The sequence below is a fragment of the Vicugna pacos genome, chromosome 5 (assembly GCF_048564905.1).
Source record: "Vicugna pacos chromosome 5, VicPac4, whole genome shotgun sequence".
Classification (NCBI taxonomy): domain Eukaryota; kingdom Metazoa; phylum Chordata; class Mammalia; order Artiodactyla; family Camelidae; genus Vicugna; species Vicugna pacos.
In genome coordinates, this window is record NC_132991.1 from 86,851,404 (window position 1) to 86,876,498 (window position 25,095).

Below are 25,095 nucleotides of genomic sequence, written 5' to 3' on the forward strand. Positions count from 1 at the left end.
TGAGTTGCTTTTGTCTACCAAGGTCTGCCCCTGCCACCTCTAAGTACGGTGGATTCCTGATTTCACAGTGGCTGCTTTGTATTTCTAGTTATTACATAGCAATCTTCTAAATGTCTGATAAACTAAGCTAAGTCATCCTTAATATACTGCCTCACAAGACCTTCTTATCTGGTGGTTACCTGAGGGAGGACGGATGGGCAGTGTTGAGTAAGGAGGACAAGAGACCTCCCTGGGCTGGGTTGCTTGAATGTATTGTGGTCACAGCTTATTCTTTAACAGAAGCTCTACATTTGTCAATGGTAAAATTTTAAATATTTTGTCTGTTTCTAATCTGTACTGTGTCTTGAAATATTTTCATTTTTTTGAAGGCGTTCAGTGAACAGACAATAATAGACAAGCACTCAACCAAGCTTCATAAAATCTACCTTGGGCATCAGAATTTCTGCCATTGTGATCCAAATAATGTGAGCCAAAATAATTCATTATATTATGGATTTCATATATACTTTGAATTCAATTTGGGAAGGGTGCCTTTCTGACAAGTCAATTTCCTCTATTAAATTTAAAATACTTGTTTAGTCATAAAAGATTTATTTCCACAGATGTTTAGCCATTTCCCGATCTGCCTGCGATCTAAATATTCTCTATAACAGAGCATAATGCCACTTCTCAATGTAGAAATGAATTTTCACATTGAATATAAACAAGTCAGTTTCTGGGTTTATGAAGTTTTTAGGTGAATTGTGCCATTGTTTCTGAAAAAAATGAATTTTCCATAGAAGATCACACCCACACCACCACCACCACCACCATGACCACCACCACAAGCCATCCATTTGTATTGAATAAGCATGAATAGAGGTACATAAGAATTTCATCTTCCAAAGGACTTTTATACAGCATTTTCTCATTCCCTATTAGCTGTTTTTGAAAATGATAAACACATTGAATTGGACATGGAGAAACAGCCACTCCTCTGCAATACTAGTAAGAATTCTAATGGGACATTTCTAGGGACAGCTGTTCAGCATCTGAACTTTTTTTTTTAAGTACATGCCTTTCAATTCAGCAATTTCACATCTTGTGCAAAGACAGACTGTTTACAAGGCTATTCATGGCAGTGTAGTTAAAGACTAAGAAAATACTAAATGTCTGTCACTGAGATCAGATTAAATGTCCTATCTGTACAACAGAACACTGCACGGCTGTCAAAAAAAGGGGGCTAGATCTCCATGAACTGAGAAGGAATGCTTTGAGGTTTATTAAATGTCCAAACAGCAAGCTACAGTGTGTCCAAGAACATTTAAGTAAACAGAAATTTCCCTGAAAAACTGTAACACACCGTCAGGAGCAGATGCTAACAGTGAGATATACAGGAGGTGTTGTGCGGGTGCCTGGGGAGTGACGGGGATTCGGGAGGTTTCAGGAGGAAAGAATTATAGGGCTAATTACAAGGGTTAAAGACTTGATGGAAACCTGCAGGCATCTCGATGGCACACCACCGCCAGCGCCGGAGTGTCCTGTGACATCGCACTTGAGAACTAGTGCCCCAGGGAGCACTTAGCAGGTGGAACAGTGCTCTGAATGCTTGTTCTTTGGTGGCCTCTCTGTGACTCTTTAAGCACACACAACTACCTTGGGGCTGTGCTGAGGGAATTCAGGCAAAATAGAGGCAGTGAGAGCCTGACAGTAGCTCCCTCATGACCCTATGAGGGGCAGGGGTCTAGTTTCCAACTGACCAAAGGCCTCAGTGTCTCCAGGTTCCTATGAGCTAAAGTAAAGTAATTTGGGGGAAAATAAAAGGGATTTTTTATTCAAGTTAACTCAATCTATAGGTGTCATTAAATAATTCACCCGAATCTTATTCCTTGCAAGTTTTTAGAGTCCTGTAGGTCCTGTCCAAAAGGTCCTCTATCCTCCAAGAAATGGCCTATGGAAACGACAGGCCAGCCAAGAAACAAGCACCACTCGGAGGGTTGGAGTACTCAGATGTATTACACCGGCGGGCTCGGAGGGGCTTCTGCTCCATGGCTCTGAGCACCTCCAAGACGTATGCATGGATTTTTATAGGGTTAATTACAAGCTTGGGGTATTCAGCCAATAGGCATGGAGCAGCTTTAGCAGCATCATTATCACAAAAGCAGAGGCTTGGGGGTGGGCAGCAAACTGACACTCCAAGGCCAGATATGTCTCTCTGAAAATCCAGCTGGCTAGCAAAAGAACATGAGCAGGGAATCAGCAAACCGACACTTACTAACTTAGGTTTACGAGTTAGCCCAGCCCAGCTTTTCCTTCACATTCCCCGCCCTTGATGAGTTCACAACCCCTGTTGGAGTGGGCATCATCACTCACCTGTCGCAGGGGCTCATAATTGGAGGCTGACATCTGGAGTTTTATATTCTCCATCTGCTCACTGACAAAGCGGATCAGGAAGTCTAGGATAGAAGGCCCAAACAGCAGAACTGCAAACATCAGGAGCAAGGGACTTATGAACGGTGCCCGCCAGGAGGTCCGGCCCCAGGGGCCTGTCAATTGGCCCTTGTCTGAAATATGTTTCCCCTTTTTCACTCGGTCTTGTAACTCTTGAATCATCCCTCTGACAATTCCTGATTGATTGGCGTAAAAACAGCACTCTTTGTTAATGAAGAGACACAGTCCCCCTTCTCTGGCCGTGAGGAGTTCCAGACCCCTCCTGCTTTGTGAGACCACCTTGGCCAGAGGGTCAATCTGATTTTGCAGAGCCCCTAGGGTTTCTGCTATTCATTGGAGATCCTGGCCTAACTCACCTGTAAGCTGATAAAAGTAATAAGAGGATGAGGCTATGCCACCGATGCCTGTGCCCATCCCTGTTGCCATTCTGAGCCCCACTAGCAAGGGGAGTGAGGGCGTTAGCGTCAGTAACATCAGCCTTATGAATATCTTAGATATGCTGCTGCGGTGATGGCACTAGTTATAACAAGGTATAAAATAGCTATCAGGATCCCATGGCCTATAACCCAGTCAGGTGGGGCGGTGCTGGCCAGCCCCACCGCCAATACGCAGGCTGGTCTAGCAAACAGGGAAAGAGGCAAGGGAGCACAAGAGGAATGCATTTCACAGTTTCGTTGAGCTTTCCTCAAACTTCTGGCGAGCACTGGCTAGCCAGCTTCCGGGTGTGGCTAGAGCAGGGCTCGTCGATCCTTTTCTGGTCCCTCTTGAGCTTGATCTTGAGCAGGTCTCCCGGGACACTCTCAATTTTCCAGGGACCCTCTGTCTGAGGTGAAGTCGCTCTTTTAACCCTGGAGTGGTGGATCCAAGGGATGATTCTTGCAACTTTAACAGCTGTAGGGGGAGCTAATACCACTAAATATGGTCCCCTCCGTGTTGGTTTGAGAGGTTCCTTTTTCCAGTCCTTCACCCATAGTTGGGCTCCCGGCTTATGGGGATGCACCTGGACTCCTAACAAAATGGGGGTTCTCTCCATTACCCAGCCCCAAACTTCCTGTAGTACTTGTCCTAGTCCCAACAGTTGTTGGTGGAGCCCTAAATTTCCTGTCTCCCGGGTGGGACTTTCCATCCTGACTAAAGGTGGTGGTCACCCATAGAGGACTTTAAAGGGAGAGTACCCAGTGTTAAATCTTGGGGTGCATCTAATTCACAACAGAGCCGGGGGTGTAATGTCCACCCAGGGGAGCTGGGTTTCCTGGCTGATTTTAGCTATCATTTGTTTTAGAGTTCTGTTCATTTGTTCTACCTTCCCTGAGCCTTGAGGCCAGTATGCTGTGTGCAGGTTCCGGTGGATGCTCAGTGTCTTTGCCACTTGCTGTACAATCTTTGCCACGAAGGTGGGTCTGTTGTCAGACCCGATGGAGGTAGGCATTCCAAACCGAGGGGTGACACCCCTGAGGAGAGCCTTTGCTCCTTCTCTTGCTTTCTCTGTCCTGGTGGGGTAGGCTTCCATCCACCCAATGAAGGTGCAGACAAAACCCAGCAGGTACTTATATCCCTTACTGGGCCCAAGTTCAGTAAAGTCCATTTCTAAATCTTCGAAGGGAGCCATCCACATCGTTGTCCTCCCGTTGGCCCAGTGGGCCCTTGTTTTGGATTGTTTTGAGCACAGAGCAAGCAGTGTTGGGAGACTGATGTGCACAGAATAGGGAGATGAGAAATCAGAAAAGATCGCTTTAGGAGGGCCTCCAAAGCCGTTTTTCCCTTGTGTGTGGCTTCGTGCTGCTGTTGGACTATGCGATAAGCTAGTCATTCCGGGATGAAAACGCTTCCGTCCGTCATGACCCACCATCCACACTTTTCTTTCTCCCCTTGTTTGGCCTGTGCCCACTTATTTTCATCGTGGCTAGATTCTGGGGCAGTGGGGACCTCTGGTGCTGCCATAATTTTAATTACTGGGTGTTCCCAGGCGACTGCCTCTGTTGCCTTTTGATCAGCCAGCCTGTTCCCCTGGCTCATAGAGTCATTTCCTTTTTGGTGTCCCTTACAGTGAATAACGGCCACTTCCTTTGGATCCCATACTGCCTCCAATAACTGTAGAATTTTTTTCTTTGTTCTTGATTTCCTTTCCCCCAGCAGTCAAAAGTCGTCTCTCCTTTAGATGGCTCCGTCTACATGTAAGGCTGCAAATGCATATTTGCAATCAGTGTATTTATTGACTTGTCTTTCTTTCCCTTCCCTGAGTGCCTGGACCAGTGCCCAGATCTCTGCTCGCTGAGCAGACCATCCTGGGGGAAGGGACTCTGCCTTTACTGCCTCTCAGGGGTTGTTGCTACAGCGTAACCGGCTCGCCATTGTCCACGCTGCATGTAACTGCTGCCGTCTGTGAAAAGTTCCAGGTCTGGATTTTGCAGGGGCTTGTCGGTTAGATCAGGCCTGCCTGTGTACACCTCTTCAATGATTTCCTCACAGTCGTGGTCAGGCTGCCCTTCCCCTTCAGGTAAATATGTGGCTGGGTTTAAGGTTTGCACAGGCTCTAGATGGACCCCTGGATTCCCACATAGCAGCCCCTGGTAGTAGGTCCTTATGTTAGTTATCCATTTGTAACCTGGGCCGTTCATCAGGGCCACCACGGAGTGGGGCACTTTTACATTTAAAGTCTGTCCCACTGTGAGTTTGTCTGCCTCGTTGACCAGGGGGCTGTGGCAGCGAGGGTCCACAGACAGGGTGGCCATCCTGATGCCACAGGATCCAGTCTTTAAGACAAATAGGCCACAGGGCGCTGCCATGGCCCCACATTCTGAGCCAGGACTCTGAGGGAAAGTCCCAATCTGGTCTGGTGTCAGGGGCCCGTGTCATGACAGCCCCTCAACATCCAGTGTGTCCCTGGGGGTTTGGCCCTGCAGCCATTTTCATGCTTCAGTGAGAATGTGTCTCTTTTTCTCTGTATTGAAAAGAGTCAGAAGCAGCTGGCAAACATCGTCCCAGGTGGGCTGGTGAGAATGAAAGATAGACTCTACGGGGTTGATCATAGCCTGCGGTTTGACAGCCTGATTACAGTCATTACACACCACCCAGTAGAAATCATCATGGGCTGGACAGAGACCAAATATTGACATATCTTCGTGACAGAGCTCCATGACTGTCCCAGCATCACTTTGGGACTGGGCAGGGGCTGGCGCTCCCCGACAGCTGCCATGGCGGCAGTGGTGGCAGTGGAGGCGGCCAAGGTGGATGCGGTGCTGGGGCTGCGGAGGCTGCTGCTGCTGCTGCCCTGAGGCCAAGGCCGCTGCTCCGTCCACTGCCTCCGCTCGGAGCGGCTTCCCCTGCCATCATCCGTGGCCTACTCTGACACTTTCCGCTCCTTTTCTTTGGAGGGCAGGCCAAAAATCCTGACCAGTTCACCAGTGGCTCTTCATCTGCTATTATTATGGAAGCTCTTCTTCTTAATTGTGTTCAGACCATAATGTGATGGAAATGCCTGTGGTTTTTCAGAATAGGCGGAGTATGATGGCGCCAGTTGAGAAGGGCTGTGGTGCTAAAAGGTTGGTAGCAGAGTACGGGGTGCCCGGGCTGAACAGTCCCGTCCTCCCCAACTTGCTGTGGCCCTTGTGTCTCCCGCAGTGGCATTTGGAGGGCCAGTGGTGCTGGTCTCCTGGCTTGTACTGAGCTGAGCCTCCTTCCTTCCAGCTCAGGCTGGGGGCTGGGCTCTGCCTCTGGGTCCTCAGGTTGGGGAGGTGGTGATACAGAGGGTTGTGGTGTCTCCACTGGGACTGGAGTTATCGGTACCCTGGGGGCATATGGAGGGGACAGGCACATCTTGTTTTCTGTGTCTCCCTGGAAAATGGTTTTTCTCTATCTGTCTTTTTGGCCTGGACCAGCTGAAATGCTATCTTGCATTGTCCAGGTCCATTTGAGCAGAGCCGAATCCATGGAGGTAGAGTCTGGGTGATATTCAGCCAGGAGTCGCTGTATGGGAATCGATCTTGGTGGCCTAAAGTTCCAGTGATTATTCGATAGACTACTCACACTGTTGCTAGGTCCAAAGGTCCTCTTGGGGCCACCCAACTCCAAAGGTCAGCCATTCAAGTTCACACAAAGTATGGAGCCTGCCAGGGATCGTTTAAACTCCATGGTCTCCTGCGAACCCCTTTTTGAAATTCTTAATCATGCAGTCCAGAACTGTTGGCTTTGATTTTGAGGCTCCCATTATTATTAGTTGACAGATTTTATGGCCTATAGGTGTGGGTCTGCTCCTGGCACCAAGGACTGTGATCCCGTATCTCTGTTTTTTCCACTCCTCAAAACAGTGGAGTTCTTAAACAGACTGCTGCCTCACTGGGCCTAATATCTGTCTGCTTGGCTGTAAGTGTTGCCAATGAGTTAAGGTTCCACGATAGGCAGGTGTCCCTGAGGCTCCCCTGGGCCTGGATGAGCTCTAGGGGTCCCAGCATAAAGCCTTTTCTATAGCCTAAATTGACAAAATATGAGGCCAGAAGGCTGGCCGGTGGCAGAATAAATGGACCAAAAGAGGACCTCAAAAGAGGGTTCCAGCCAGTCCTGGGGTGGCTCCCTCTGGCTCAGGTCTTGAGGGCTTTGTTTTAGACAGAGGAGTAGTATTGAGGCTGGTTTATTAATTGCGACAAGATATTCTGGGGGACTGGTGACAAGGTCATGTCTGAAACTTTTCAAAATAGTCTCATTTTAGTCCCCAAGTTCACAGGGATCGTTTACTTACACACTGTTTTATGTCCCTTTTCCTCCCCGTGTAGCCACCCTGTGCTGGTGTCGCAGACAAGACAAGGGAGGATTTTCGCTGCATCCGTCTGGCCACTCCCCTTGTGGGGATGAAGGTGCCTCTTAACTTCCGTGGGTCAGTATAAACCGCTGACTCCAATCGATGCCCCGAGGGGCCGATACCGCCATGAGCCGTACGTGGTCACCACGGAACCGCAGGCTGGGACTCACTCAAACTCCGTAGTGGAATGCTGTGGGGCTACAAACTCGAGCCTGACTGCATGCTTCTCAGGCCGCACATTCACTCCCACAAACATACAGAGGCTATTTGCACATTGCCCTCCCTATCACCCGGGCATCCTTATTCTAACCTAATCTGACCTGATCTCCCATCCGGAATACAGTCAGACGGGGAGGCTGCAGGAGGTGATCAGCCTCCTCTTCTGTCCACTAGGGACAGGACCTGATTTACTCCCTGGGGGTTCCTGCCTTGTCCGGACGGCCACCTGGTGATTCTGTCCATCCCTCCACTGAGGTCTGGCTCTGGTTGCAGCCCAGCCACCTGGGGGGGGGGCTGAGTCACTGTCATGAAAGAGAACCCGGAATACCGTTGGGCGGCGCCGCCCCGTTTCTTAGTGGTCTCGTGCCTCGGTCGGCTGGGACCACCAGTCCAGCGGCTCAAGGGGCCGGCGTGGTTGAATCTCACTGGGGCCTCCAGAAATGTTATGGAAACAACAGGCCAGCCAGGAAACAAGCACGACTCGGAGGGTTGGAGTTCTCAGATGTATTACGCTGGCGGGCTCAGAGGGGCTTCTGCTCCGAAGCTCTGAGCACCTCCAAGACGTGCGCATGAGGTTTTATAGGGTTAATTACAAGCTTGGGGTATTCAGCCAATAGGCATGGAGCAGCTTTAGCGGCATCATTATCACGAAAGCAGAGGTAGGGGGGCAGCAAACCAACACTCCAAGGCCAGATATGTCTCTCTGAAAATCCAGCTGGCTAGCGAAAAAATCAGGAGCAGGGAATCAGCAAACCACACTTATTAACTTCGATTTACAAGTTAGCCCAGCCCAGCTTTTCCTTCACACAACTGTGTCCCAGATTCCTGAGGAAACACAGCCCGGTGGGAGAGCCTTGTCTCCAAACACAATGACAACAATATTGAGGATTGTATGGGTCAAATTATCACTTTGCATTTAGAAATAATTGGTCATGAATGAATCTTAGTGATGCTGGGTAGCTGGGAGTTAGTCACATGAGTCTGAATGAGAGCTGTTCCCTGCCATCATCAGAAACCAAGGACGCTGAGGTCATCAGCCGCTACCACTACTGCCTCCCGGAGGGGCCAGAGAGAACCCAGGTTGGAGACAAGCAGGCAGCCTGGCCTCTGCTGCCACCCCCACGGGTGCCCTGAAGGGACTCAGGATGACATAAAACAGGCAGGAGACTGGCCCTAGATTGCCAGCTGCATATCAAAGGAATGATTTCAATGAGCTCAGACCTTTGCACCTCCCCATATATAGAAAAGCACTAAATTCCTTAACTTGAGATAGCTGGTTTTCTTTCATTAGCAGTAATAAAACAGAGCTCTCAACTTTCAGGCTGTGCATTTTTTTCAGTTGACATATGTTTCAAGTTTCTTTTTTTAATTAATTAATTAATTTTTTACATATATTCATTTTCATATTCTTTTCTATTAAAAGTTATTACAACATATTGAATCTAGTTCCCTGTGCTACACAGAAATTTTCTTTACAATAAACAGTTTAAAAATACAAAAGATCAACAAATGTGTACAATTAGGAAAAAACTGCTCAACCTTATTAATAATCAAGAAAAATACTAATGTTTTTCATCTGCTGTTGTAACAAAACTTCATTTCATATCTATCTAATGTCCATGCAGATTATAAAGCAAGCATCATACAGTGTGTGAGTGAATAGCTGACATATTTTTATAAAGGACAACTTTGTAACTTTTATCAGAATGAACATAGATAACATTTGACCTTGTAATTACATCATAGAAAATTGCTTCAAGGAAATAATCAGAAGATAGAAAAGATGTAATGTGTCACTAATGTTGATCAAGCTCTTAATTTGTGGCAAGACTGATTCATTCATCTGCATAATGACCATATGGATTTGGTATTATTATTATTATTATTAATTAGTATTATTATCATTATTGTTTTCATTTGAGGAATAAGGGACCAAGAGAGGTGAATTTACTGCAGAAACTAGTAAGCACTAAAAGTGAGATTTGAGCCCTGGGATCTGACTCCATACCTGGGGGTTTTGCTGATAGATGCAACCGGTGTTCCAGGTTCTTGTCCCATCCCAGAAAGAATTCAGAGCAAGATGTAGTGGTTAAAAAAGGTAAAGCGAGGATTTATTAAAGGATGGATAGTACACTCTCAGGGGAGAGCGGGCAGGCTCAGGTGAGCGGCTGGCTGCCCTGAGTTTCCTTGGCAAGTTAGTTACATAGGGTGTAAAAATGAATGGGCAGAATATTCATTGGGGAGGGAAGGGTTTGGGGTCGTATTCCCTGATTATCATTCCAACTCCACCTTCCCAAACGGAGGAGAGATTTTATCCTTATCTAGTCTGGATCAGAAGTGTTATGGTGTCAGTGCATGATGGGTACTTCTGATCTGCAAGGCTAATTTTATTGAAATGAGGGCATAATGAGCAAAAGGTTACATTCAGACACTGGAAATTCCTGCCTTTTCTCACCTTTCTTTGTTCTTCTCCAGGCCACTTGTCATCCCCAAAATCATGATCCCTTATCAGCCCAAAGATTCGTGCTTTTCTTTCTCTGTCCAGAGACCCCTGGTGCTTACATGATGTGTAGTTTCCTGCATTTGGCCTGTGCCCCTCCTTCCTGCCCAGTTCGTGCCATTTGGTCTGTGTCCCCCTTTCTCTGCTCATATCTAGCTATCTGCCTGCTCTAACAGGGGTAGTATGTTTAGTCAATCATTACAGGATTAAAAGTACATGCATAGGGGTTTGGCCAAATAAACTGCGCTACATACAGCTAATGGTTATCAGATGAGCCTCAAGCACATTTTACTCTCAGACCCGCGCTGTCTGTACTCGCTTGTGTACAAGGCTGATCTTCCCTATAAACAGCACACAGTGTTTTCCAAACAAGGACAAACTAGTGTCGAGCTTCACATCACCCAAATGTCCAGGAGTCTAATGACAGTAGGTCCCCATTTCCATTAAATCCCACAGTAACCGCTGTGTGATGTTGGGGAAAGGCTGGCTCCATCCCCAGCTTGCTGCTGGAGGTTTGTCCCTCTGGTAGTTACTGCTGCCCCACCCTCTGCCTCTGCACCTCCCACCTCAGCTTGTCCTGAGAAGTCCCTAGGGTGCCGGGTCCCACACCCGGGCCCAGCTGTGCCCACTCACCGCGCCCACCTGGACTCCTCCCCCTCCAGCCTCCTCACCACAGAGCCCCTTTGCTGCCTGCACTGAATCCAGGGCCCCCTGCTCTGCTGGGCTGGGTGCACCCTGCTGGACTCCTCTGCCCTTACACCATCCAGGCCTGCTGCCCTTCCCTCCTCCATCCCCAGGGTGGAGCAGGATCTTCCTCTAATTCCCCACAACCTTCCAGACCCCAGATTACAACCAAGCAAGTTTCTACTTAAGGTTTAAGACAACAGGAAGTGATTTAAAACAGTGACCAATGACCAGTACAGCCATACGTTTCTGCCTGGATGCCTCTGTCCATACCCCCCACCCCCATCCCTTGCTTTATTGGAGCTCAGTAGAACCAACTGGCTCCCCTTCCCCTGCAGAAATGCCCCCAGGCATGTTGCTCCCCTTGGTATCAAGGCACAAACCACAGCAAGACTCTAATGAAGGGATTCATCTGCCCCGGGCAGGGCTGCCCTCTATGTCCTACTCTTACATTCACCTCAGCTTGAGGTGGTGGACTCTGGGAATATCTGCTCCCTCCAAAGTATATCTCACTTTATTCCCACCCACACAGATGTGGCCTTGCCTGCAAACCCCAGTTTCACAACAGGACAATTCCCTCAGAACTTGTTAAACCAACATCTGTCTCTCCTGATGCCTGAAATATTTCATTTCATGAATCAGTTGTTTGGGGTGTGGATACTATGCTTCTCCTGAGAAGTGACAATTTCTGCCCTATTCATTTTCACCATCCCTCTCTCACTGGGGGTCAAGTTGAACTGGGGCATCTTTCCTAGAGTCTTGAGGTCAGTGCTCCACACCTATTGTGAGCACCAGCTTGAACAAGAGCACACACACTCTAAGGCAAGGAGACCTCTGAATCCATGCCAAGAAAAGAAACACAGCTACCCAGACAGTTCTATGTGAGTGCAACTAAAGGACCTGCCAAATCGCTGTGACCCCACGGAATCTCTGTGGCTGCCTCTTCCAGACCAGGGTGAGTGCTCGTCTCCCTTGTGGACCTGAATCAAAGAACAGTGACCTGAGGGTAGCTTGAGGTCTCCCCATTAAAAATGGACATAGCTTTCAACTTTTATATGAAACTTTTACTGCTCTATCCAAGGTTTTACAGGGACACAATTATAGGTGAGAAGACAATGGCCAAGTTTAGATTTACATGTTTGAACCTGAACTCCTGATCTCAGAAGAGTACTTCTCATCTAGACACTCCCTTCCGATACATTCAGTTAACAGCAACTTTATCCATGTCATCGCACTGACCTGAAGGACACTGGCACCACCTGGACTTCACTTACCCCGCACACCTGCACTGGGTTGATCAGAAAATCCAGCTGACATCACCAGAATCCAACACACTCTTGCTTGCACCTTTGGCTGAGACATATTTGAAAAATAAAAAAAAAGAAGATGTTGATGAATCTTTGAATGCCAATTTTATGTGGTTTATTAGGAAAGAATTGGTTTACAGAATCAGAAAGCAGTAACAGAGATACAGGATGGAGAAGCCACAGGAAGGGGGGGGGAAGAAATGGAAACAAGCATTTCAACAATAAAATATCAAGAAACTATAACATTGCAAATCATCACTCCACCTTGTTGGGCCCATAATTTGGTGATGGATGGAGAAGAATTGTGTTGTTGTTTTTCATTTGGAGGGAAGATCTCACGGACCAGAGGATCAAACCCCTCAGCCTGAGAACCAGTCTCATGTCACCCTTGTGACACTCAAATCAGGGAGGGCTGGCAGAAAGAAAGAAAATCTTACCAAGGAGACAGCTCTCTGCAGCATCTTCCCAGAAGCGGGAGCCGCCCCCTAGTGGCAGCACTGCCTCTTGCAGCACCTCTGCTGACAGCAGCACCTCTGCTGACAGCAGCCCTTCCCGCAGCCGCAGCCGCAGTCACACGAGTGGCGGCGGCAGGTGCGGCGGTAGCAGCAGACCACGGGGGTGTTGCAGCAGCAGCCGCAGCAGCCCCCACAGCAGCCGCAGCAGGAGCCGCCCCGGGAGCACCTGTACGAGGTGCAGCTGTCACAGCCGCCACAGCCACCGCCGCAGCCACCACCGCAGCCGCCACAGCCACAGCCACCACCGCAGCCACCACAACCGCAGCCACCACCGCAGCCACCACAACCACAGCAGCCCATAGTGTCAGCAGAGAGGACTCAGGAGAGGGGAGGACGGAGACTCAGGAGGTGAGGAGGGTCTGATGCCGCCTCCTGCTGGGGTGGGGGCTTATATAGCAACTCTGGGCACAGGATTGGCCTAAGGCTCAAGGCCACTTCCCTGTTGCTGATGCAAGTATCCACAGCAGAACCTCACATGGCCTTTGTGCCTTCCTTCATGGATCCTTCCCACTGAAAATATTTGCTAAATTTAGCTCTCACTTGTCTATTTAAAGCCCTCTTTAAAACAGAACAGGAAATGACTATTAACCCCCTTTTCTTTTCTGGTGATTGTCAGCGTCTGAGCGGGTCAGAATTTCCCTTGGCCACTTTTACATCTCTCAGCCATCTCAGCCCAGGACAAAGATTTTTTCATTCCTACACCATTTATAACCTTTTACTAAGCTGGGAAACATCACTTTAGATAGAGGAGAGTATTCTGAAAGTCGAAGGGGAAAGTGTTATTTCATCCTTGGGTAATTCCTCATCCTGTCACGTCGGTCAGGGCTCTGTTTCAGAGGAGAGAGGATACTGTGTCATCAGGGCTACTCTGGAGCATCCTCTGCGTTGAGCTGGATGATAGAAGCACATCCTGGACAGAACGTCCCCAAGCCACCTGCCAAATTCAAGGACACTTCTGCTATCAGCAGCCTCTTAAGAAAGGACAACCTAAAGACATTTCCAACAGCCATGTGTCTCCAGGGTGGTCAGGGACCAGTCCCCTGTGGAACGCTTACTTGAAATGGTTGCTCTTAATTGTCTGTCCCTGCACAGACCACCCTTTCCTGTTAGAGGTAAGCAGTGAAGGCAGTCAGGTTCTGTTGACCTTTCTCAGAATATAAAAAAGCTCTTGGTAGGTCCCCTGAGCCTGCCCGAGCAGCACACAGCTGAGGAAAGCCAGGTATCCGCCCAGCCCCCTGCAGGACCCTGAGTGGGAGGAGCTTGCAACTCCCCAGGAATAATCTTACGATCTGGCCTTTAGCCCTGGGCTCTCTTCAGGTAAGTTTTTAGTTACTGTTAAAAAAAAAAAAAAGTCTTGAAGATGACTTCTATGTAATATTTATCAAACCAGAAAGTGAATAAAGTGGTTTAGTGCTCTGGTCCCGCTGCACAGCTCTCTGAACCCCACCTGCACGTACCTGGCATTAGCCATTACACGTCTAGGATAACCCCTGCGTAAAACAGCCAATTCATTTCTGTTGATACTTTTTGGCTGAAATTTTGGAATGTAATTATTTCCTTTGGTAGTTTTCCTGTCCTGTAACAGAGCACAGATAGACAGTAAATTTGCTTAAATGACTGTACTGGAAAATGCCATAAGCAAGATTTCTTTCATGCCTTCAACCAGTATACGGTTCTTCCCAACACTCTCATCTTCAGGATTTGTCTGTTTTTATTAAAAGGGCGCATGAGCTTCTGCTTTCATGCACCTTAATCCTTTCCCATCATGTAAACCGAGGAGGGGGCAATGTATTCAGCTTCATAAATAGCTCTTGAATTAGCCTTGTCTTATAAGGAAGTCACTCTGCAGGGCACTGTGAGAACAAAACAAGATGAATCCACAGGCTCTCAGCCTGATAAAAAATGCATGTTAAAAAAATTCTAATACAATAGGACAAGAATCAGAATAACCCTATAAATTGACTTTCTTAGAGGTATGGGGGAGAAAGGTTGATTTTGAGTATAAGTGAGAGAAGGGGAATTGGGAAGACTAAGAGAAGGTCTTCTGCGTAAGAGCTTCAGTAAAGACTGGAGACAGGAAAACGTGAGGCGTGGTCAGGCAGCACCTGCCGTAGACCTACTGGGGGGACTTACAGGATGGGACTTGGGGGAGGCGTGGGAGGCTAAGAACAGCCAGAGCAGAGCCTGGGAACACAGGTGGAATCAAAAGGTAGGAATCTTTGGGCACCACGTTGAAGATGCTTTGGCAGTTTGGAAGTCAGTGGGAATGCTACCAAAGCTGTTGCCCCAGAATCATACCTCCTGCCCCTGCCTTGAATGGAAAGTGACTGCTCTTATCCGGGTTTCAGGCTCAATTATGGAAGGAGGAAAATGCAAAGAGAAAAAACGAGAACTGGTCAGAACCAACCAAGACAGCGGAAGACCTGACATCCAGGAGACCTTGAGCCTCATTATACGCTCACTGGAACACTAACATCCTAAATGACACACCCACCAGTGCCATGGCAGTTGACGGATGCCTTGACAACAACCGGAAAAGCCCATACAGGAACTCAAAAATGCGTTGCCTCGGTTCCCAGTCAAAACCACACCCTATTCTCAGATAAGTCATGATATTTCTCCCTCTTTTCACTCAGTTTCCTCCCTTTCACCTTTACCTTCCTTCGTGTGATGTCTCAGCCCAAATAATACTGAGAAGTTGATTTGTGGACTAAGTTCCCACTTGGTTCTTTGGCCATGGGCTGAAGCTTGTGCTGTTCCAGCCTCGGCATCGGCTTCATTTGCGCCTGTGCGAATCCAAGCAGATAAACCTCGCCAGCTGAGACAAGGAGTCTCGGCCCGGGCTAGGACCCTGGCACCTTGGTCCGGGTGACCGTGGATCCAGGTACCCAACTTGGTAACAGGAACTGGGATTCATGCTCCAGGAAGGTAAGTGACAGCAGAACCAGGACTTGGGAAGGTAAGACTGAAGATGAGGATGAGTTACAAGGTGTCTGCAACAGTCTTGGCCAGATCAAGTACGGGTCCCAGTGGGCAAAGGCTGGGGAAGCGAGGGAGGGAAGGAGTGATAAGCCAGGCATAGAGCATTCCCCAGGGAGCATCCCTGCAGGAGAGGAAACGGGGTCGCGTTAAGAGCAGCAAACAGTCTTCTACTAGATCTGTTATTTAGCCACTTAGTAAGGGGTCAGTAAGCAGTTGTTGATGTGCTAATCAGTTGGCTGAAATCAATCCACCATAATGTTCCATGCGGGTCCTCTCACCCTCTTCGAAGCCCTCCTGCCCCAACAACCATCACTCTGCGAGGCTCCCGGGGGAACCACGTGCTCAGGAACACAGAATGCTCAGCTGCCCTGTGGAGGGACCCTTCCATTTGCTTCACTCTCTACCCCAGGCAGTCTTCCTGGCCAGTGGTGATGCAGCTCTGAGGGTTTATAAGCAGGAAAAACCACGAAAGCACATGGTGGGTGCTACCACCTACAGGTACTGGTTAAAGGTCCTAAGCCAAAGCTGTACCACAACGGAGCCCACCACTGTCCCCAGCTACCATGCTGTGTTGTAGTTTCTGCCAGTGCCAACATCCTGGCCACATCTGTACCCACGTCACCCTCCCCTGATGTCACTCTGCTGCAATGGAGAGAACGTCCTCCCCCCACTTTATGCCACATTCTGTTGCACGGTCCCTAAATCCTGCCCTGGACTCTCCATGACTCTCAAGGCATCTTTCTCATTGCCTTTTCTCTGCATGACTCAGGCACGAGTCCATAGTGGGAAACAATTATTATAGGTCCACAGCTTGGAATACTCAAAAGGTGGCTAGTAACCGGGCATTGTCACAGACCCACACTTCATTGCCTGACCCCTTTCCTTTAAAATGACTTTACTGGCTTTTGTTTTTGTTAGAATGCTCCTCAGCCTTCATCTCAAGGGACCCCTGGCAATCCCACTTCACCGTTTCTCTAAGCCTCCACAGACAAGTCAGCATCTCCCGACCGGCAGAATCAAAGTTCAAGTTGGGACAGTCACTGCCTAAGTGTAAACGACGTCATGGGAGTAGAATTGATTAAAAGTTGTGATTGCCCAAATGACTTTCCAATTACTTTTTTGGCTTAATAAGCTCTTCAACTTTATAACTTCCCCTCACATACTTGTTCCTACTCACCATTCTTGTACCAGTCCTCCGTACCATTAGATTAAAAAGCAAATTCCTGTATGTATACATGTACTCACAGGTTGTTTGTGGAAAGCCAAGTTGAAAAAAGCATGGAGAAATGCTGTGTTATGTTCCCTCATCCTCGCAGCCACCTTCCACACCAGGTATTCAGAAAATGAGAGAGACATTAACACACCTTCATTCAGAAGATCTGCTCTGGGTAGACCTGATATGGAATGCATTAGCGACAAATGAAGGTTTCTTTTTGTCTAAAAGGAAATTGAATTATTTCTCTTCATCTTGAACATTATAACTGCATTTTCCCCTACATTTTGTGAGTGAAAAAAATGAGAGAACACTTACATTACAAAAAAAGTTATCTGTCTCTCTTTCCTTCATCCAGGAAAGGGCAAAGAGCTTCTGTACACCGCCCTAGAAGAAACACCAGAAGTTGAGGGACGTGGCGACAAAACAGGTGTCTGTTAAGGACACATCACGGAGCCAAAGAGGTGATGGAAAGGATTGGTTACACTGAGAAAAGGCAGCTAGAGTTTAAAGAGATAAAGACACAGCAAACTGAGATCATCCATAGATCCTGAGCCATCATATTTAACCCTGACAACACTTTCCGTTGCAAAAGAATGAAGGAATCCCAGTAATTACCCAAAGACTACGCTAACCCCCAAACAGATACTGTCTGACGAGTTATTTGCTTTTCTTGAACTTTTTAACCAAAATTAGAAGGAAAAAAAAGAACATTGGGCAATGATCAAAACTCATTCAAAGTTTATCTGTGTTCAGATTCATCCACCTACGGGGCCATCAGCTCAGCTCTACTCCATGGGGATAGACCATAATCCCAAACCCCCACCAGCCGACTTGTACAACGAAGGTCACTGGGACCCCCACAGGGCGTTCACATGTGCAACCCATTAGACAGTAGAGTAAATTCCTGCATAAAGCATGGCTCCGACACATAAGCATCCCAGTTAAAAATAACCAGGTGTTGCTGATCTAAATATAGGAGACTGCATAGCACATCTATCAATTAACTTCCTGCTTCCAGTTCTATTTCCAAAGGTAAACACTTGAGCAAAAGCAAACAAATCAACAAACATTTGTCGAACCCACGTTACGTGCCAGGCAGCATGGGTGATACAAAGAAATGTACCTTCACTGCGCCCCAGAAAGTAACACAACATTGTAAATCGACTGTACTTCAATTAAAAAAAGAAAAGAAATGTACTTCTAAGTAATTCCAAACTAATAAGGGAGATGAGCAGAAATAATTGGGAAAATTAGGAAGAAAAAAGATTTAACTGATAGTCCAGTAAAGGAAGAGTTGACTCAAAGTACAGGCTGGTTAAGTTCCAAGTGAATATTAAGACTTAGAAAAGTTCCAAGAGTTCCCAATGACTTCCACTTACATAGTGAAGAAAGAAAAGGCTTTGTGAAGAAGGCAGACCTCGGGCTGGGACTTGAACGGAAAGCTGGACGTGAAAGGTGAGAGGACGCTGTCTGGGGTCATCCTACCTGAGATGCCTCCTGCCTCCACCTCCAGGGTGTGACTGGTCCTGCTCTACTTCAGTTTCCTGATGAAAATAATAACACCTTGGCACCCAGAAACCCTAAATCACAGGGTTATGGTGAAACATAAACGTGGTAACACATATAAAACACTTAGAATGGAGCTTGGGACATAATAAATGTTCAATGCATGTTAGCCATTGTTAGTATTTCAAGGCTGGCTACACATTGTAAGAAAAAATACAGGACTTATTCAGGAGAGAACAGGGACAGGACCCAGTTTCCAGAGGGAGACGAGACCTGAGCTAAAACCCTGAACTCTATTCAATATCTTGTAATAACATGTAATGGAAAAGAATCTGAAAAGAAAATATACGTACGTATGTGTATGTATATGTATAACTGAATTGCTTTGTTGTACACCTGAAACTAACATTGTAAATGAACTACACTTCAAAAAAACAAGAGCAAACCCTGAGGAACTCCCTGAGGGAACTCAGGGTTCTGCATGGTCCTGCCAAATCAGCCCTCCCAGCACATTCAAGCACAAAGAATGTGCTTTTCCCAACCGCAGAGAAAGTCAAGTCTGTATCACAAGTACTTCCTTCATAATGCTTAACCCGTTTTTGGATCTCTGCACCAATATTTTTGGGCTCTCATAAAGCTACAGGTTTAATTCTAAATATTTCACATGTATCATTTGACTCAGTTCTTGAGAAAAACCTTCCAAAGTATATACTGTTAATACTGCCATTGTACAGTTGAAGAAAATGATACTGGAATGTTAATTGTCTAAGATCCCAAAGAAGTTGGAGAATCAAGAAACAAGTCCAGCAACCTGACCTCAGAGTTGACCTTCCCAACCTCAGTGCGACAGACACTACACGTTGTGTCTTCAAAGTTCAGTGTCCAAATCAGGGTCAGCAAACTAAGGCCCGCTTTCGGCCTGCCACCTGTTTTCATAAATAAGGTTTTATTGGAACAAAGCCACTACTACATTTAAGTGTGGTCTCTGGTCATCTCAAGTTACAATGGCTGAGCTGAGTAGCTGCTATGGCGATCACGTGGGATGTGAAGTCGAAAACATTTACCATCTGGTCCTTTACAGAAATACGGGCCAAACACTGGTCCGGATGGTGCAGAATGATTAGTCAGAAAGGGATTTTTGAGTACAAGCACATTTCTTTTGACCTGATACAATGTGTGATGAGCTGCAACACAACGCAAGTTTGTCGGCTTCCTTCTCTGCCCACCTCTAACAAGCCACACGCTGCTCTGAGCGTTTGCCATTAGAATCTGCTTGTTCTTACAGCCAATGTGAGGGTGAATTTCCTATTTATTCACCAGTCCTTAGACCCATGCCTGGTCATGGTCTGAGCGTAACCAATTTGAACTAGTCATTTTTTCCAACAAATGAATAATATTCCACGTAGAAAATCTGTTTAAACCTGCATAGAAATAACAATGGTGGGATGGGTGGGGAATATTTGGATCCATGTAATACTTCTTTCCAGAGGCAGGAATGGGGTGAGGTAAAGGAGGCACTTGTCTAGGGAGCAAAATTTAAGGTGGCACCAAAACCTTCAAGTCATCAAGGTAAATAAGTTTAATGTGATTTTTTTAAAAAATCAAAATCAGTGCGAAAACAATTTATGATGAACAAGATATCAGAATTTTGCAGAAAGGTAGAAGTGGACCCTGCTCTTGCCTGATTCAGCCTTCCCTAGTCCCAGCTCTGCTTCTCACTTGCAAGAGCTTGACACAGTTCAGGACCGACTGGATATTTCAATAGTATCATGGTTTATTTCTCGTAGCATAATGTCCTCCAAGTCCATCCACGTTGCTGTGAATGCAAATTTGATTCTTTTTTTATGCCTGAGCAGTATTCCATTGTATATTTATACCACATCTTCTTTATCCATTCATCTGTTGATGGACTCTTAGGTTGCTTCCTGATAAGTCAGACAGAGGAAGATAAGTATTGTATGATATCACTTATACGTGGAATCTAAAAAATACTACAAACTAGTGAATATAACCAAAAAGAAGCAGACTCACAGAGAACAAACTAGTGGCTACTACTGGGGAGAGACAAGGAGAGGGACCGGACAGGGGTAGGGGATTAAGAGGTACAAGCTATTGTGAATAAAATAACCTACAAAGACATATTGTACAACATGGGGAATACAGATCAATATTTTACAATAACTACAAATGGGGGGATAACCTTTAAAAATTGGGAATCACTATGTTGTACACCTGTAACAAATATAATATTGTACAGCAACTATGCTTCAATTAAAAATTAAAAATAATTAAGTGAATAAATAAATAAAACAAACCATGATTCTACAGATATAAGCATGGCCCTACCTCCACCCTGTTAAAGGCTATGGCAGGAGGGAAGATACATGCAGTTAAACCAGAATCCAAAGAATTTAAGTCCCATTTCCCACAGGGCAGATTTTCAACTGTAACTGTATTATAACCAAGAAATATTTTGGGGAGGCCTCCACCATGAATACATATCACGTTCTGAAAGGCCACAGAGGCAAGTCTCCCTCCCAGCCCCACCCATCCTCTACAGCCTGCAAGTCTGGGAGTGAAGAAAGTGAGGTTTGGGGTCCAGCAGAGTGGATCTGAATCCTGCTGCCACCGTGTGATGCCCGGGAGTCTTCCTCTCACAGCCTTGGTCTCCTAAAGTAAACAGTGGGGTGATGATATTAGCACCTCCTCCCAGACTGCTGAGGACCAAACGGGAGGCTGCTCGCTGGCAACGCCAGCCACTGCGCTCATCATCAGCGTCTCGGTGGGTGACCCAGTGACCCATTCGCCCTGTTCCCCACGTGTCCAGGTAAGATCACCCTTGGTCTAATAGCCACCCACGGGTCTAAGCTGGTCGCGACATTCCTGAGTTCTGCTCGAGACCACTTGCTTCGTGATTAGTTCCCACTCTGCGTTCAAACACTCCTCACACCTCTTCATTGCACCGTACTTCAAGCCCAGATCACGATAGCAGCTTCTTGTCTGTTTTTCTGCCTTTAGACTCACCTCCCTCCAGTCCATTCTCCATGTGCTGCCAGACTGATATTTTCTACAAAGCATGGCAGCACCTTCCCCATCAAGTCCTTCAAAGAATCCATCATAGTGTGGAGTATATCGTCCAAACACTAGAACGAGGTCCTTCCCAGTCAGGACTTTGCTCACCTCTCCAGCCTCATCTCACACAGGTTACACGCTCACACTCAACTCTCCAGTCACTCTGAACCCCGCTGTTCCCCACTGGTCACACTGCCTCTCACCTCTGCTCTTTGCACACACAGTTGCCTCTGCCTGAAAGAGATCCCCTCGGCCAGGTCTCCTGACAAACCTTCATCCCAGAGGTTCCCTTCATCCTTTGTGACTTGGTCCAAGTATCACTATCTCCAGGAGATTTCTATGACCTTCTCTCCCCACCCAAAGCCTGAGTTAGGTACCTTCTTACATCTCCCTAAAACCCGGGCTGCTCTCAGCCATAACACTCTCACCTTGTATAGTACTGATCATTCACTTGTGTGCCTCGCCCATCAGACTGTGAGCACCACAGAGCCAGGAGCTATCACTTACCATCTTCCATCCACAGTGCCCGGCACAGTACAGGGCTCAGTGAGATGAGGTTCATTCTAGAGTCTGAACAGACAGGTACATCAGTGGACCAGAACAGGAGATCGATCTATCTATCTAACTATCTACCTGTCTATTTATAGATAGATTATATGTTTATATATAAAGATTTTATATATATATAAATGCACACATAACAATAGTAAAATGCAGGTATGTTATCTGATCCTAAAGAAACAGTTAAGAGCACAGAGAGAGAACGCCCTGGGGTAGAGGTGTGGGACATTAGTAGGGAGATGGGATTCAAGCTGAAACCATGCCACCTCTAAAAGCAGCCTAAGCAAATAGACTTTAAAAATAACCAAATTCCACCAGCCCAAGACTCAGATCTCCTAGGTAGAGATGGTGCCGGGACACCTCCTCCACATGCAGTATGGAACCCAGAACGAAGACCACTTCTGGAGACAGTTAAGAGACTCATTGTCCTTCCAACGTCAAGCATCAGGAGACAACTGCATCCCATCAGTAGGAGGTGATAAAGTAGCCATCACCAGGGTAGGTAACCAGAGAGCATGCCCTTGCCCAGCCCAGCAGTCTCCCTGAGGAAGGCTGAGGAGGAACCAGCTGCAGTGAGGCTCTCCTCCAGGAAACAGGCTTCAAGGACCACCTGGCCTTGTGAGGAACAACCAGATAACAGCCTTGTGTGCATGAACTTAGGGAGATTATAAAAAGGGAAAGAGGAAATGAACGAGGAAACGAGTCCAGACTTCTAGAATCAATATGGTGTTGGAAAAGGAAGGTCAGGTTTGGTGTCAACCTGGGATTAAATCAGGATTTACCAGCTGGATTTCTTCGGGTGAGTTTCTTAACTGCCCTCTCCTCAGTCTCTTCACCTGTGAAGTGGGTCTAATACAGCTCCCCTGGAAGAGCTGGCACCGAAGTAGCCATGTGTGGAAGGAGGGGTCCAGGCGAGCTCACCACTCACCCCTTCTTTTCTGAATGGACTGGGGAGCGGAGCAGTGGGCAAGGGAGAGGAGCCCCTGCTGCCTGCTGGGGGCTGGGCTGGAAACTAGGGCTTGGCCCGGACAGCACAGTGGAGCTCCCATTCCTGCCTGCCGAATTGAACAAAGCCCCCATCAGCAGCCGGGCAGCGTAGGTCTCCCCTCCCCAAGGTCTGCTCAGTGGGTTTATTGCACAGAATTGACAGAAGCAGAGAGAAACTACACAGCCGTGGGAGGCAAGGCCACGGACTCCAGCGACAACGAGAGCCTCGCAGAATCATCCACGGCGCTCAGGCTCGCCGCCCTGGCCGGCGCTTCCCGGTCTCCTTGGAAACCACCGGGCACCACGGGACAGGGGCTGCGGGCGTTCTGCTTTCCTGTAGGGCCCATTTTTCAGTTCTTAGGTTTTACAAAAGAAACAAAGACCCACCACCATCACCAATCCCTCCCCCGGAAAATCCTTGGGAGAGTGAGTACGGAGACCCCCCAGGGCAGCAGCAAAGGGGGCTGTGCACCCCTTGGATAAAGGGCTCTGGAAGAGGGTCCCACCCCGGGGTCGGCTGCAGGGGGATGGGGGAGGGGAGGGCCAGAACTGGATTCGCAGTGCTGAGGTCGCCCTACTAACAAAGGAACTGACAAAACACGCAGCTAATGAAGAGATGTGATTGTGGATTCAGTCATTTTATTGAGCAATGGGAAGTAGCAAATGTAGACAGAGCAGTAGGAAAGACTGTGCACAGGCAGAAAACTCCAAAACGACCAAAATCCAGGCCTGAATCTTTATAAAAGAGTAAGCCAAACAGCATATGAACTAGGATTAATTCATAAATTAGGGCTCTCGTGCGCCCTGGCTTTGCCCCGTGATCTTTTAGCATCAGTCCCTTGTTGCGTATTTGTTGCACACGGTGTTGCGTGGTTTGGGTGAATCTGCACTGAGGGTGGGCAAAGGAAGATCTCCGAAGGACAAAGCACAAGACCCAGGAGGCCCGAGAGGAAAAGCCGGTGACAGGAGGGTTAGGGGAAAGGAGCGGATGGAAGGGGGCAAAGCAGTCTTACCAGCAGAAGAGAGTGTGGCCTCCCTGCTCCTGGGCAGGACGGGGCCAGGCCGGCGACCTAGTGGCAGCACTGCCTCTTGCAGCACCTCTGCTGACAGCAGCACTTCTGCTGACAGCAGCCCTTCCCGCAGCCGCAGCCACAGTCACACGAGTGGCGGCGGCAGGTGCGGCGGTAGCAGCAGACCACGGGGGTGTTGCAGCAGCAGCCGCAGCAGCCCCCACAGCAGCCGCAGCAGGAGCCGCCCCGGGAGCACCTGTACGAGGTGCAGCTGTCACAGCCGCCACAGCCACCGCCGCAGCCACCGCAGCCGCAGCCACCACCGCAGCCACCACAACCGCAGCCACCACCGCAGCCACCACAACCGCAGCCACCACCGCAGCCACCACAACCACAGCAGCCCATAGTGTCAGCAGAGAGGACTCAGGAGAGGGGAGGACGGAGACTCAGGAGGTGAGGGACGTCTGATGCTGCCCTCTGCCAGGGGGCGCCCTTATATACCATCTTCAGGAGCTGAGCCTGGAGACCCAGCCTGTGCCTTGTTGTTTATCCCGCTTCCCATAAACGATCTCACGAGGCCTCTTACGTCCTTCCTTGTTGGCCAGCTGATAGTGCTAAATCCTGTCTCTTAAACCTATATTTGCGTTAGAACACACTTCTGAGAGCTTTGTGTCCATGAGAATGTAAGTGTGTATGTCTGTTTTGCCCCGGGGTCTAGAATAGTGCCTGGCCTGATGTAAGTGCTCACTAGCCAGCTGTTGGTTTAAATAAATGCCTACAACATTTAAGAATAATCTTCAGTTACTTGTAACCATGAAAGTCTAAACCTAGAGCCAGGTAAAAGTCCTGTTTCTACGTCCACTTCTTAGGCATCGCTTGGTAGAAAAAAGGTTGTTTTTCTCTCTACTGGTATTCATTATTCACGCCAAGTTATAGAAACTTTTTGGAAGAATAAATAAAGAGCAGGAACCCAAATGGAAAGAGCAGACATCCCCACATGTGCTTTTCATCTCTCCTTTAAATTCAGTTCTGCTTTCCCTGGCTCCCCGAAATACTTTGTTCACAAGAAGAATTTCTTCATCATTAACATGGACAAAAATAGAATACATTTGTGTGATGTCAAATGATAAAAATATAATTTTGTGTAACTTCCCCTAAATTATCGGCCAAGAGTGAAGTTCCTGTTTGTTGTTTGTCTGTTAAATAACTGGTAAACAAAAACAAGACAGACTTCATCTGGTGGCTGGCCTTCTCTCGTGCCTCCATGGGCAAGACTAATGTTTCAGGCTGACCATGGCTAAGGGGGAATGT

At 47.7% G+C, this 25,095-nt stretch overlaps 3 protein-coding genes across 5 annotated transcripts in view; all 3 read right to left on the reverse strand.

Annotated features, from left to right (window-relative positions):
• SLC19A3 (solute carrier family 19 member 3) overlaps window positions 1-18,743 on the reverse strand; it is a 41,996-nt gene extending 23,253 nt beyond the window's left edge. Inside the window, exons 1-4 of one of the 3 annotated variants that reach the window (XM_072961782.1) lie at window positions 18,134-18,743; window positions 16,964-17,032; window positions 16,678-16,826; window positions 11,903-11,981 (exon numbers count right to left, since the gene is read on the reverse strand). In XM_072961782.1, coding sequence (XP_072817883.1) covers window positions 11,903-11,981; window positions 16,678-16,788 — 190 coding nt within the window. In that variant the 5' untranslated portion in view covers window positions 16,789-16,826; window positions 16,964-17,032; window positions 18,134-18,743. Of the gene's footprint in view, window positions 1-11,902; window positions 11,982-16,677; window positions 16,827-16,963; window positions 17,033-18,027 lie in introns of all 3 variants that reach the window. The other 2 variants (XM_072961781.1, XM_072961783.1) reach the window with 2 other exon arrangements.
• LOC140696491 (small cysteine and glycine repeat-containing protein 6-like) lies at window positions 12,028-12,833 on the reverse strand. Its single transcript, XM_072961797.1, has one exon. It carries the CDS (start codon window positions 12,748-12,750, stop codon window positions 12,421-12,423), a length of 330 nt encoding a protein of 109 aa, XP_072817898.1. The 5' UTR covers window positions 12,751-12,833; the 3' UTR covers window positions 12,028-12,420.
• A 4,648-nt stretch (window positions 18,744-23,391) lies between the features above and the next one.
• Window positions 23,392-24,269, reverse strand: LOC140696489 (small cysteine and glycine repeat-containing protein 10-like). The gene has a single exon (XM_072961795.1). It carries the CDS (start codon window positions 24,187-24,189, stop codon window positions 23,845-23,847), a length of 345 nt encoding a protein of 114 aa, XP_072817896.1. The 5' UTR covers window positions 24,190-24,269; the 3' UTR covers window positions 23,392-23,844.
• Window positions 24,270-25,095: the final 826 nt, after the last annotated feature.